Source organism: Sebastes fasciatus, chromosome 13, assembly GCF_043250625.1.
Source record: "Sebastes fasciatus isolate fSebFas1 chromosome 13, fSebFas1.pri, whole genome shotgun sequence".
Classification (NCBI taxonomy): domain Eukaryota; kingdom Metazoa; phylum Chordata; class Actinopteri; order Perciformes; family Sebastidae; genus Sebastes; species Sebastes fasciatus.
Window position 1 is genome coordinate 5,277,501 of NC_133807.1, and position 13,383 is coordinate 5,290,883.

The 13,383-nt window shown below is 38.6% G+C and overlaps 1 protein-coding gene across 2 annotated transcripts in view; it reads right to left on the reverse strand.

The window, feature by feature from the left end:
• Positions 1 to 12,632, reverse strand: part of rgs9a (regulator of G protein signaling 9a) — a 21,233-nt gene extending 8,601 nt beyond the window's left edge. For both annotated transcript variants that reach the window (XR_012596510.1, XM_074655053.1), the window contains exons 1-7: positions 12,286 to 12,632; positions 9,171 to 9,267; positions 5,662 to 5,712; positions 4,484 to 4,590; positions 1,571 to 1,622; positions 1,192 to 1,250; positions 236 to 312 (exon numbers count right to left, since the gene is read on the reverse strand). Coding sequence is in view for 1 of the 2 variants with exons in the window: in XM_074655053.1 (XP_074511154.1) it covers positions 236 to 312; positions 1,192 to 1,250; positions 1,571 to 1,622; positions 4,484 to 4,590; positions 5,662 to 5,712; positions 9,171 to 9,267; positions 12,286 to 12,354 (512 nt within the window). In the remaining variant the exon portion in view is untranslated. The remainder of the gene's footprint in view (positions 1 to 235; positions 313 to 1,191; positions 1,251 to 1,570; positions 1,623 to 4,483; positions 4,591 to 5,661; positions 5,713 to 9,170; positions 9,268 to 12,285) is intronic.
• Positions 12,633 to 13,383: the final 751 nt, after the last annotated feature.

Consider the following 13,383-nt stretch of genomic DNA (forward strand, 5'->3'; position numbering starts at 1 on the left):
ACAAAAAAAAGTTATTCATTTCCACTAATTTTCTTAAAAATGCACAGGGAGCCACTGGAGAGGGGCTAAAGAGCCACATGTGGCTCCGGAGCCGCAGGTTATCTGACCCCTGGTCTAGTCAGATTTAAAATCTGGTTTATTACATTTTACTTTGCCAGTTTTAGACTATTTGATTCTGGCAAAGTTATATACTGTATACTGAGGTTCAATATCAAGCTGTAATGGCTTCACCTACTTGTACTGCTCAGTGGCCTGCATCACAATAAAGTCCCACTTGTGGTTCAGCCAATCATGGAGGTGGTTGTAATGCACCTGTTTAAAACACAAATACGGAGACAAAGTGGAGCAGCAGGTTGTAAAATCACTGGAGAACAAAACAGATGCTACAGTGAGAAGAAAGACTGAAGAGAGACCGGGAGAGACTAAAGATTCCAACAACAAAAGCCTCATTGTATTTAATAGGCGCTGAATAACGCTGAAGTAGCCACACAAGGGACACTCCACTGATTTTACACGTGAAGATCAGCAGTGTGCACAGATCATCCTGATGATGTCAACACCTTTGATGATGAGACTACAAATTTAACAAAAAGTCTGCAAAACAGACCAGGAAGTTGGAGTTTGAAAGACACAGGCAAGGGGGGGGGATATAATGACAACATAGAGTTGCATTATGGGAAATGTAGTGTCTAGTATATTTGGAGATAGACCCATACATTAGACTGGCACATACGGGTACTACGCCAAAGTCAAGGCCACGCCCCCTTTTGGGGGGAAAGAAAACCGAAGATCCCATAGACTTCAATGCAATTTGATGTGAGTTTGGAAGTTTGTATGCATTCACGGAGGAGGAGGAGAGAGGGAGAAAGAGGAGGAGGATGCAGAAGGGGAGGAAATGAAGATGATAAAATGTGAGAGAGCAGAGCAAATGTTTGTTTTATACACATGTCTAATAATTACTTTGCGATCTTGCCTGAACCTGAGCGTTCGCGATACCTTAATAAATGAAGGTTGATCACCGCCACGTCTCTTCAGTCTTCCCCCCGTCCAACACAGTGGCCGGATATTGTTTATCCAGACATTTATATTTGATGTAATCACATAAGGCTAAGTGTTGTCTGTACATAACCAGCCTGCACTCACGCACACACACACATGCAAACACAGTCTTTTTGATACTTGGACACAGACCTGTTCGTAGGCTTCTAGCATGCCTTTCTTGCGGATGTTCCTCTTTGCCAGGTAAATGGCTACAGTCAGAATAAAAGAAATCATTACTTATCACGTTACAAAAATGAAAACAGTTGATGTTGAAATGAAAAAGTGAAATCTGCTTGTTTGCCATTTTACCCATAATCAGAGAAGACTGATATCAGTTTAGGATGTGTTTAGTTTAACTGCAGAACTAAGGAGAAAGTACTGGCCTACATATGTCAAAATTGAAAAAGATACACCTTCCTACGACTCCACAGCCGTCATATTTAAATGTTTTATCTTGTTATCTGAAAAGCTAGTGTAGACTTCTCATTTCAGCCCCCCCACCCCACTCCTTATGACATACTGTACCCACCGTAGTCAGCGTCCTCTGGAACCCATTTCTGTGCAGGCCAGAAGTATGGGGTCTGAAAAGGTTTAGATCCAAAAGACAGCGTTAGTGAATCTCTATGAATAATAGTGGCAGTATCACAGTAACACTTGATCAAATGTCTTCCTAATCCTCTGTTCGGGGTCCTGGAGACCCCACAAAACATACTTAACATTGCTTTATTAGCTTTATACTTATGAGAATTGCTTATAAACATGAGACCGCCGCTGTAAAAACATGATTAAATACAAAGGATTGTCATCTGCTCTGTGTCTGTGATAGAGGTTGAAAGGACTTTTGTATGCAGCACTACATCTCACAAATAAGTCCTTTAGGATTTTTGTTAAATGCTGTTAAAAATGTGGTTGATTTTTGCAATAATTATCATTTTTACAGCAGTGAGGACTGTGGGACGCCATATGAGGAAGTAAAGCCAACGTCAACACTAGAAAGGTGCAGGTGTGTCTGCAATGTACCAATGTACAATGTAATTTTTGATTTATCAGAGGTGTTTTTCACTCGCACGTTTCACACAACAGATACGAACGAAGCATTTATTTAGATTTCAAGTTTATTTCTCGACAATACGCGTGTAAGGGTGAGGTCAATGCCCAATAAAAAGGCCCGAAATAACTGTGTCTCTGGCCGCAGGGCGGCAGCCGAGCCGATGCACTCAGCAGTGTGTGTACTGGTGGTTCCGTTAGCTGTTGGCTGATATCCAAACACACCGTTGAAAACAATAAAACTGATCAAACTGTTTTCCGTAGGCAATCAAAGGCAACCATGAGAGCGTGCGCTGCTTGTGCTCGAGCATGCAGCCATAAATGAGCAAAATATTATGTAGTTTGGTGCAGCAGTATGCGAGATTAGACGATAGAGATGCACGCACACGCTCACTTATCATTAATCAATGAAATAAAGAAAGACTGCACTGCAAGCACTGCAATCTTGGTGCCAAGAATGAGTGTCTGGCCTGCCTGCCCAGAGCAAACCACCTGTGTTCCATTATAATTTGTTCACTTTCAGTGATGAAGACACACCCAAATAAACTCCTCTAAAACCACACAAACCACTTTATTTAAGTTTGATTTTCCACTTGTATTGTACGGCTTTCAACCACCTGATGTGATCATAAAGTTTTAACCCTGTTATAGTATTAATGCCAGCCGAGCAGAATGAGTGATTCTTACCAGCTCTGCAATGCGCCAACATCTTGAAGGTATTTTTTTCTTTACTGTGGTGACTCTTTACAGCCATCTGAAGGCAGCAGGTATCTGTTTCATCTACAGTCTCTAACTGGAGTGATGATGTCACTGTCAAGCCACAGTTACGCTCCATAGATTAACTTTGTGCAACCAGCACTAGACTGTTGTTAATTAAAAAACAGTGGTTGAATGTAACTAAGTACATTTACTTAAGTACCGTACAAGTTTGAGGAACTTCTACTTTACTTGAGTATTTACATATTATGCTACTTTAGCATTAGAATCAAAATAAACTTAATGTACCAAAAGTAATACTACTCATGATGCAGAATGGCCCGTTTCAGAATAATGTATATTAGAACATTTTGTACTTTTATTTAAGTAGCATTTTTAATTCAGGATCTTTACTTGTAAGAGAGTATTTCTACTGTGGCTGACAATTGATTAAAATATTTAATCGTGATTAATCGCATAATTGTCCATAGTTCATTTTGATTAAGCGCAAATTAATCACATATTTTTTGATCTGTTCAAAATGTACCTCAAAGGGAGATTTCTCAAATATTTAATACTCTATTATGCAAATGTATGTTTATATTTATAACTGGAAATCAATTAACAACACAAAACAATGACAGATATTGTCCAGAAACCCTCACAGGTACTGCATTTAGCATAAAACAATATACTCAAATCATTACTGCAGCCCAACAGGCAACAACAGCTGTCAGTGTGTCAGTGTGCTGACTTGACTATGACTTGCCCCAAACTGCATGTGATTATCATAAAGTGGGCATGTCTGTAAAGAGGAGACTCGTGGGTACCCATAGAACCCATTTTTATTCACATATCTAGAGGTCAGAGGTCAAGGGAACCCTTTGAAAATGGACATGACAGTTTTCTCTCGCCAAAATTTTGCGGAATTTTAGAGCGTTATTTAACCTCCTTGGCGACAAGCTAGTATGACACGGTTGATACCGATGGATTCCTCAGGTTTAGTCTCAGTCTCTAGTTTCATATGATGCCAGTGTCTTCACTTTTCCAAAATCGCAAGATGCATTAATGTGTTAAAGAAATTGGTGGCGTTAAAACGAATCTGCATAAACGTTATTATCATGTTAACTTTGACAGCCCTAATTTCTTCACTGTGGTATTAGTACTTCTGAGTACTTCTTCCACCACTGAAAGTAACCACAGAAACCTCCGTTCTTATTAACTGTAGACACCCAGCAAATTTCCTGCCAGACACGTTGCTTTGTGCACAAAGTAGCACGTTTTAGTAGCACTCTAGCAGTTATCAATATTTCGAAATCAAAATCCACTCCAAAAAGAATAAATAAAGAAGATCCATTTCGAATAAGCTGGTCTTGTTAAATAAACATTGAATCATGGATCGTATTAGTATCTTACTCCGGATTATGTCCTGTACCAACATATTGTTTCAACAGGAAATACATCACATAACATCTACTCCGAGTTCACATCTTCTTAACGGCTCACTATGATGACATCCAAACATCAGCAGTGAGCTGTGCGGGAACTGGTGATTAGGGCATGCTGTTGTTGTTGTTTTAACACAATCAACGAGTCTATCGAGGAAAATATTCTCCAAATCCTGTTTCGCTATGATGTGAAAATGCAACAATGATTCCAAATAAAGGGGCGCAAAGAAGAAGCGAGGATTTCGTTTTACCTGGAAGCGGTAGAGGCTGGCGTCGTTGCACATCACCAGCTTCTTGTGGTTCTGCAGGGGGTAGATGTAGCCATAGGCCACTAACATGGTGCCAATGGCCAGAGACTCTGGAACACACAGACAGGACCAGGAAATGAATAGAATAACATGTGGACATATATATTTCCTTTTTAAAATAACTGACCAACACGGTCTCACACCAACTTGTCACATACTGATGCTATGTCACTTTTCAGACGCAGTAAACACGTGGTTAACGTTGTGAATTTAACAAAAACACTTGCTTAAGTTTAGGCAACAAAACCACTTTAGTTAGGTTTAGAAAAAAACTACATGGTTGGGCTTAAAACTACTACGTTTGCAAAGTGAAAATGTGGCTTAACATAACGCAGGAGACATGAACAGCGCTCTCCTGGATGAAAGCCTTGTGTTTGTTGGACCCATCCACCTCCCTTCTCCCACCGCCCAGTGTGTCTCTTTCGCTCTTTTAACTACGTCACCACACTCCCGGCGCATTTACCGTTGCCGCGGATGGGTTTACATTGTAGTTAAGCCCGGTGCGTCTCCTAGCACCGCTAAAGGGTGCCTTGTGCGTTGGTATCACACGCTGACGGCCGTGACAAAGCGTCGGTTTTACATACACCAAATGAAGGCCACAGTGCATCCAGGACTAAAGAAGAAGAAATTGATTTGAGTCCATTTTTGTAGTGGCTCTTATGCATGTGGTCTGGTACTGTTGACATAAATGGTTATATATTGTTACTTATTTACTTTTTTCTGTCTTGTTATCTGTATATTTATGTTTTCTTATTTTGTTTTTTATTATTTTCTCTGCTTTCTCTGACATCCTGTAGAGCCATCTAGTGACCACATTTTGCACTTGTCACCTGTGAGTTTAGTGGCTTCTTGCTCAGGTGTTTGCAATCATCAATTGTCTGCAATCACCTTGTACTCACAAAAGGGAAAACTGTGTGCTGAGGGTTACACCCTGAAGAAGGTGTACCTCACCAAAGAGCACCTTAATCACATTGATTTGAACTTCCGAGCACTCTGGACTTTTCCCCTTTTTTTTTTTCGTGCGTCAGTATTTGACGCCCTGGGAATGAGAGCGAGCTGAACTGACATGTGTGGAGACGTGATATTTTAATAACCAATCTTTGATTTTTATAGTATTGTACCTTCTGGAGTGGTCTTCATCTTGTTGGTAATCCATGCAATGACGTCCGTACCTGTGTGGAAACAGAGATAAGAGCTGAAACACTGCACAGACTGCACACACACGGATCACTTTTCAGTAAAAGTCCATTAAACCATAAGTACGCACTTCAGGTCTTCAGAGACTCAGTCCAGACCTACACCCTCCCATGTCTAAATCATTCATTTTATTCAACTTCCTGCTATTCCTCAAACTACTTATATTTTACACATTTATTTCTGCCATCAAATCTGTTGACGATCATCGTTATGCTACTGTGTTTTTCTTTCAAATGTTTATAGTGTCAGTCTGGAGTGTGCCACAAGAATAATTTTGAATATAATTAATTAATACATTGATAGATAAATAAAAATCTATATTACATTACATTAATCACATCTGCATTTAAACAAATATTGCATTATAAAACCCATATTAAAAAAAACAATTATAAATGAAGATAATAATAAATAAAATATAATAAATTTGCCAATCAAAAATCCAGTTTCCTTATTGTGTCTTTTAATGGTGAATTTAAAAAATATGAAAAAATATGAAATTGCAAATCAAATTCTTTTGAATGTTACTTTTGGTTATTATATACCTACCTATTGTATGCACTCTCACAATATACTGTTTTCTTGCTTAAACATTTACAGCTTGTTATCACTATCATTTAAAGATGTACTTAGTTGTGCTAAAGCATGCTAACATGTTCACAATGACAAAACTAACATGCTGATGTTATAATGTTTACCATGTTCACCACCTGGGTTTACCATGTTATGGGAGAAGTTTGCCTTTCTGCCAGATATCTCCTTAGGTTTAGGCAAAAAAAAAACCCTGCTTGGTTAGGTTTAGTAAAACATCATGATTTGGGTTAAAAAAACCCAATAAATTAATAAAACTGCCCTTTCTGGCAGAAAGCCCTGAAGGCAAACTTCTCTCATGTGTACTAAACACAAAGCCCAGCTGAGGTTGATGGGAATGTCATCAGGTTTTCAGTCATGAACAAATCAAAATGTTGACCTGATGATGGCGCTAGATGATAAAGTCAGAGGATCATCAAAGCTATTGCAATTCATTCTCTGGACAACTTTTATGGCAATCCAATCTAACATGTTGTTGAGATAGTTCAGTCTGGACCAAAGTGGTGGACCGGCCCAACTAAAGATGTATGAGCAGTGTGCCACCCTAAAGAATAAATGTAGTGTCTGTGTACCAGAACTGTACTTTTATTTGATATTGGAGGGTTCTCCTTAAAGACAGTAACTCTGAAGATTAAGGTGTGCTTGAAGTAACTTGAAATTAGTGTTATAATTGTGTGCCATGTAATTATTCAAATAATTTAGATGCATATTTTGAGCATGAGAATATAGACAAAATATTTTATTTATTTATTTATTTATTTATTTATTTATTTATTTACCAGGGACAGTGCACATTTATCAACATTTCAGTTTGTACCTCGATGTAAATGTGCCAGCGTCTGTAGTCCCTGGGCAAAATGCCAAAATGTTTTGGGGGTTTATTAGTATTTTTCTGAAAACTTTATACTTTATAAGCAATATTATTTTAATTTGTAGCTCAGTTTTTCCACAAGTAATGTGTCACTAACGACCTAAGAGTCAGAGTTAAGTTCAATAATGATTTAAAGTGACCGTTCATAACATCCCATCTCCACATAAATGTTAGGACGACGGACGGACAAAATAACAGGCAGCGTCAGCCAGGAGACATGACGACACACCACAAATTAATAACTAAAAGTAACAATCATTCTAGATGAATCTCCTGCTTGTTGGCTTCTGCACCACCCAATCACTTTGTGAACTGTTACTCACAGCAGGAGGTGCTTACACTGCAACAGTTCACATGGAGGTTTTAGCCCATGTACTGTATCCATGCTGACCTTTCCCTCGCTGCTCTTAGATTGGATTAAAAAGCCACTTTGGCTCCTAAAGCACTGTCCAGATCTCATCCAATTGTGGGCTGACGTATTTAGCCTGCGTTAGCAGCTTATACAGTAAGGCAGCTTGTCAGCGTCTTCACACAGTCTGTGCTTTAAATGATGTGACGACGAAGTGTCGAGTTTTATCCTCGACCCAATAAATGCACTCATCGTTATATTTTGTCTTCATTCTAGGAACTGACAGTAACATTAGACGGGACCTAAAATGAAGGGTCAGTGAAGGTCAGAAATAACAGTTCAAGGCTTTATAAGTAATCAATCCAATCCAACGGGACCAGCACAAGTTACACAAGATCGGGAGATTTATTCTCTTTTTTTTCTATTTACACTTGTTCTTTTTCATTCTTTGAATCAGGTGGAGTCACCTGAGTCATAGTAAACTTTGCAGCAAAAAAAAAGCTTGATGAACAAATTACCATAGTCAATATGTATGTGGAAATAATAAAAAAAATGTATATGTTAAAAAAGAAAAGAACATAGATATATTGGTAAAAACAGGAACTATCTTTTGCGCCTAACCTTCTTAACATGAAGCTTTTTTGTGTGCCAGTCTGCTGTTTGAGCTTACAAGCTGGGACACTAAAACAATAAGCTGAAGGAGGCTAAAAAGCTCTGTACAGTAGGGTAGTAATTCTCTGCGTGTTCATCATTACATCATCAGTCATTTGATACACTATTAATATAACATTATTTTATAAGAGCAGCTTTTAAGATACACACCCTGGTTCCTCACCTTATAAAGCTGTAAGCATGCAGATTGCACTATAATATTCTTTAATTACAAATACGTAATAAATTAAAGCTGAAGTAAGCGAGATTGGAGCAAATATGATTATTGAAACGGTCGCTATATCCTGACAGTAGTACATGAAACAGGTACCCCTGAAAAAAATAATGTGCCTGTGTCCTCCGGTGCTCCTAACAGCATCTGCCAGATTTCACAGACCGGAGGAAAACAAGCAGTAAGAGTTGATCTGAGGTCTGCTGTCCAGCTGCCGTCTATGAGAGCCGGCTGTCAATACCTCGCGAACTCCGACCAAATGGTCAAACTAGGCAGCGCTGATCAAATATGAATCAATATTATGTTACGTTAATGCCTATTTCTCTCCTCAAATGTTTTCAGAATCATCTTGTAGTGCACGGTTTAGCTGTAAAATGAGAAAGTTTGTGACACCGTTTGTGAAATCTGGTGAAGGAACGCCAAGTTCCGGTCACACCGGAGCACAGCCAATAGGAACGCTCTCTCAATAAAATGACCTGTGATTGGTCAAAGTCTCCCGTCACGGGCTAGATTTTCTAAAGCCTGAAAACAGAGCCATGAGGAGGTGCAGAAGTCTAGTTATCTCTCAGAACACTTGAATTACAATATGCTGAAAGGTTATTGTGGAATTTTTGCCCAATGATGCCAAAAATATACTGCCTACTGCCACCTTAGCTTAAAACATTTCATTACTTTTAGAGTCTTAGGAACTTTCTCAGGCTTTGTGAATGCATGTGTTTGTGTGTCTCATCAGTCTCACCGGTGATGACATGCGGGATTGTAGTGACGTTGAGTTTCTGGTCCGAGCCCGTGACCCCACTTTTTGGGTCCTGCATTTCCACCACAATGGCCTCCACCTGAAAGCAGAAGGACAGCAGAGATGTCCACCATGTACCAGTCAGGAAAAGAGAATCATCAGCCACTAGATCAACACGTAAATTCATGTTTTCTATCAGCGTCTTCGGTGAACAAATAAATCAGTTCACAACATCAACAGGAAGGAAATGTGGGGATTTAAGAGTGAACCTTTTTAAAAATAGTAATTTAGGTTATATGTTATACTAAGGGCCATTTGGATAGGTCAAATGAGTTAGTGCAATCTAAGTTAATCTTGCGCGTTATATATATGAGAAAGATTGTAAAGTATCACAGTGTTTGATTAGCTTTACTTTAATACCTTGTGTGTGTGATCAAAATGCCATGATGTCATAGGCATCGAGTAATGCATCTGTTGTGTGTGGGACCCCAGAATATTCAATATTAAATAAAAAAAAGGCTTTATGAAATAAATAATCCTATGAATAAATTGTGTATATGTAAATTACCATGGAATTAATTTGTGAAATCATAAAAACATTAAAACTCAACACATTATTATGAAATATTTAGGGCTGTCAATCGATTAAAATAGTTAATCGCAAATTAATCGCACATTTTTTATTTGTTCAAAATGTACCTTAAAGGTGAGAGGGCAAATATGCTGCTTTATGCAAATGTATGTATATATTTATTACTGGAAATCAATTAACAACACAAAACAATAACACATATTGTCCAGAATCCCTCACAGATACTGCATTTAGCATAAAAAATATGCTCAAACCATAACATGGCAAACTGCAGCCCAACAGGCAACAACAGCTGTCAGTGTGTCAGTGAGCTGACTTGACTATGACTTGCCCCAAACTGCATGTGATTGTCATAAAGTGGGCATGTCTGTAAAGGGGAGACTTGTGGGTACCCATAGAATCCATTTTCATTCATATATCTTGAGGTCAGAGGTCAAGGGACCCCTTTGAAAATGGCCATGCCCGTCTTTCCTCGCCAAAATATAGTTTAAGTTTGGAGCGTTATTTAACCTGCTCTCCCACAAGCTAGTATGACATGGTTGGTACCAATGGATTCATTAGGTTTTGTAGTTTCATATGATGCCAGTATCCTCACTCTAGCTTTAAACGTGTGCCCGGTACAACCTCAGGAAGATTGATTGTGTTAATGCATTAAAGAAATTAGTGGTGTTAAAACGAATAACGCTTTATTATCGAAATCTTGGAGTAGTTATGAACAGAATTACAAAATAAGCCTCCTACCACCTTAAAAACATACTAAGCCTTAAAGCACTTATGTCTTACAACAGGCCGGTTTACACTGCGTTGAATCTACAGCGTATAAGTACGGCGTAGATGCGTACCCTACGCCGTAGCCTATGCAGAGAAACTTGTTCATGCCTTTATTTTTTTATTTATTTACTAGACTTGACTATTGTAACAGTGTCCTTACAGGTCTCTGTAAAAAAAAAGACAACTGCGGCTTCTCCATAACACTGCTGCCTGAGTCCTCACTAAAACTAAGAAAGTGGTTCTCAGAGCTTTGCAATAGCTTCCTGTGCATCAAAGAATTGACTGGGTTGCACCTCATCAGGAGAGCAGATTTGCCATAAAGCACTACATTGAGAAATGACTGCTTTCATATTGTAAAGCATTATCGTCCCCTCTGTTAAAGTAGGCAACATGTAACTCTAACATCTGATTAGAGTTACCGGTACAACTCTAAGGTATTTGTACTTATGAGTATTTCCCTTCTGAGGTACTTCATACTTCTATCTCACTATAACTCAGAGGTAGATGTTGTAATCTTCACTCCACTAAGGTACATTTATAGCTATTTAACAGTAATGATTACAAGCTACTACTAAAATATTTTTAAATTGTGCTATTGCTACTTTTACTGAAGTCAGTTTATTTCAGTAAACCATGTAGTCATCCCACCACTGTGAGGCAGTAAATCAATGTTATACCCCATCAGTGACATGTGATATAGCTGTAGCTCACTTTCACTTCCCCAAACACTGTACATCTTACAAATACTTCCTCACAGAGTAAAGCTTCTCACTCAGGTCATAAATAGTCACACTGACACCCATAATGTGTAAACAGTTAATCAGAATAAATGATTATTATGTAATCTAAATTATTGCAAGTTGGTTGGTGGTTTGATTAATGGTGTTTGCATTATTTTTATATGAATGAATTAAGTCAGCCTAGTGTTACACTCCACAAAAATATAAGATTCAAAAAAGAAAAAGTCATACATAAAGGTATATAGAGTATACACATACAGAAGCATTGTCTGCTGCACACAAAGTTGCATATACATTCAAAAATATAGGGAGGAAACAAGATAATAGCAACACCTTACAATGTAATGCAATGACAAGTGTTTCAGTATGGAGGCCCGGAAGTTCAGCACAGTGAGAGGATGTATTTCATTCATTTAGTTGTTTTTTTATTCCATGTGTTATTTGCAGTGTTTTCCATTTGTCTTTCACATTGTAATCAGTTATAGATTTGGTCCTGTCCTTCTGTCCTTTGCATCAACAACGTCAGTGAGTTTGGAGTTAACATTAACAGCTAAGGAGCGTAACAGGTGAGGTCAGGTTATGCAGCTAAACTGTCGACCTCAGTGACGTCTGGCAGCGGAGCAGCAGAGCTAATTGGCTTTAAAGTGGAATTAGAGATGATCTTTACCAAGCCCCTGCTCTTCTGGTGGCAAACAAATCATGTGTCAATCTCATACAAATGTAAATGTACTTAATGTAACTGGAAGGAAGGAAATTAAAATCTATTTTTGACAATATTGAGTAATTTACTGCTAAAAAAAACTCCAATTGCTGTTTTTTTTTAGCAAATGTCAGTGTAATCCAGAAATGAGACTTAACAATCAAAATATCTCTAATGTTAAAAAACTTGTCAAAATTTCCCATTAAATTAAAGAGAAAACATTAGGAATAAAATACCATCAGCAAGCACTAAATAAAACCAATAATACTAATGATGATGATGATGATGACGATGATGATGATGATATCCACCCACCTTTTTGAGGCAGTGCATGCGGGGCTGGAAATGTGTTGCCCGGTTTGGACGGGCTGATCTAATCGTCATGGCTGCAGACAGATGATGACAAAATCAGATGTTTAAAAAAAAAAAATCCTGATGTGGAATATTCCAGTTATAATATCTATAGTTGCTGACAGAGAAGTGTGTGCATGTAGTGGACTTGAACACACTCCGCCTGTGTGGGGATTGTAAAACAGACAGGATGAGAAGGATGGATTTATCCACCAATCAGCTGCCCCAGCAGTTACAGAGAAAAGCCTGTCTGGGTGGTTCTTAAATGAACTTCTGTGAAAAGAGACACATGATAGATCTTGTTTCAGAGCTGGAACATTTAGTTTCAGCTGGAGTTTGTCTCAATCACCAAAGATTTTATTGATGGTTTGATTAAAGCTGAAGTAGGCGAGATTGGAGCAAATATTATTAAAAAAAGTTATTTTTATAAAACGGTCGCTATATCGGGACAGTAATACATAAGACAGGTATCCTGAAAAAAAAAGTATGTGCCTCTGTGTCCTCTAGTGTCCTCTAGTGCTCCTAACGGCATCTGCAATAATTCACAGACCGGAGGAAAACAAGTAGTAAGAGCTGATCTGAGGTCTGCTGTCCAGCTGCCGTCTATGAGAGCCGGCTGTCAATCACTGGCGAACTCCAACCAAACGGTCAAACTAGGCCGCGCTGATCAAAAATGAATCAATATTATGTTTCATTAATGCCTATTTCTCTCCTCAAATGTTTTCAGAATCATCTTGTAGTGTACTGTTTAGCTGTAAAATGAGAAGGTTTGCGACGCTGCCGCCATTGTGAAATCTGGTGAAGGAACACCAAGTTCCGGTCACATGACCGGAGCACAGCCAATAGGAACGCTCTCTCTCTCTCTGAAATGACCTGTGATTGGTCAAAGTCTCCCGTCACGGGCTAGATTTTTTAAAGCCTGAAAACAGAGCCATGAGGAGGTGCAGAAGTCTAGTTTTCTCTCAGAACACTTGAATTACAATATGCTGAAAGGTTATTATGGAATTTTTGCCCAGTGATGCCAAAAATATACTGCCTACTGCCACTTTAAATTATGAAAAC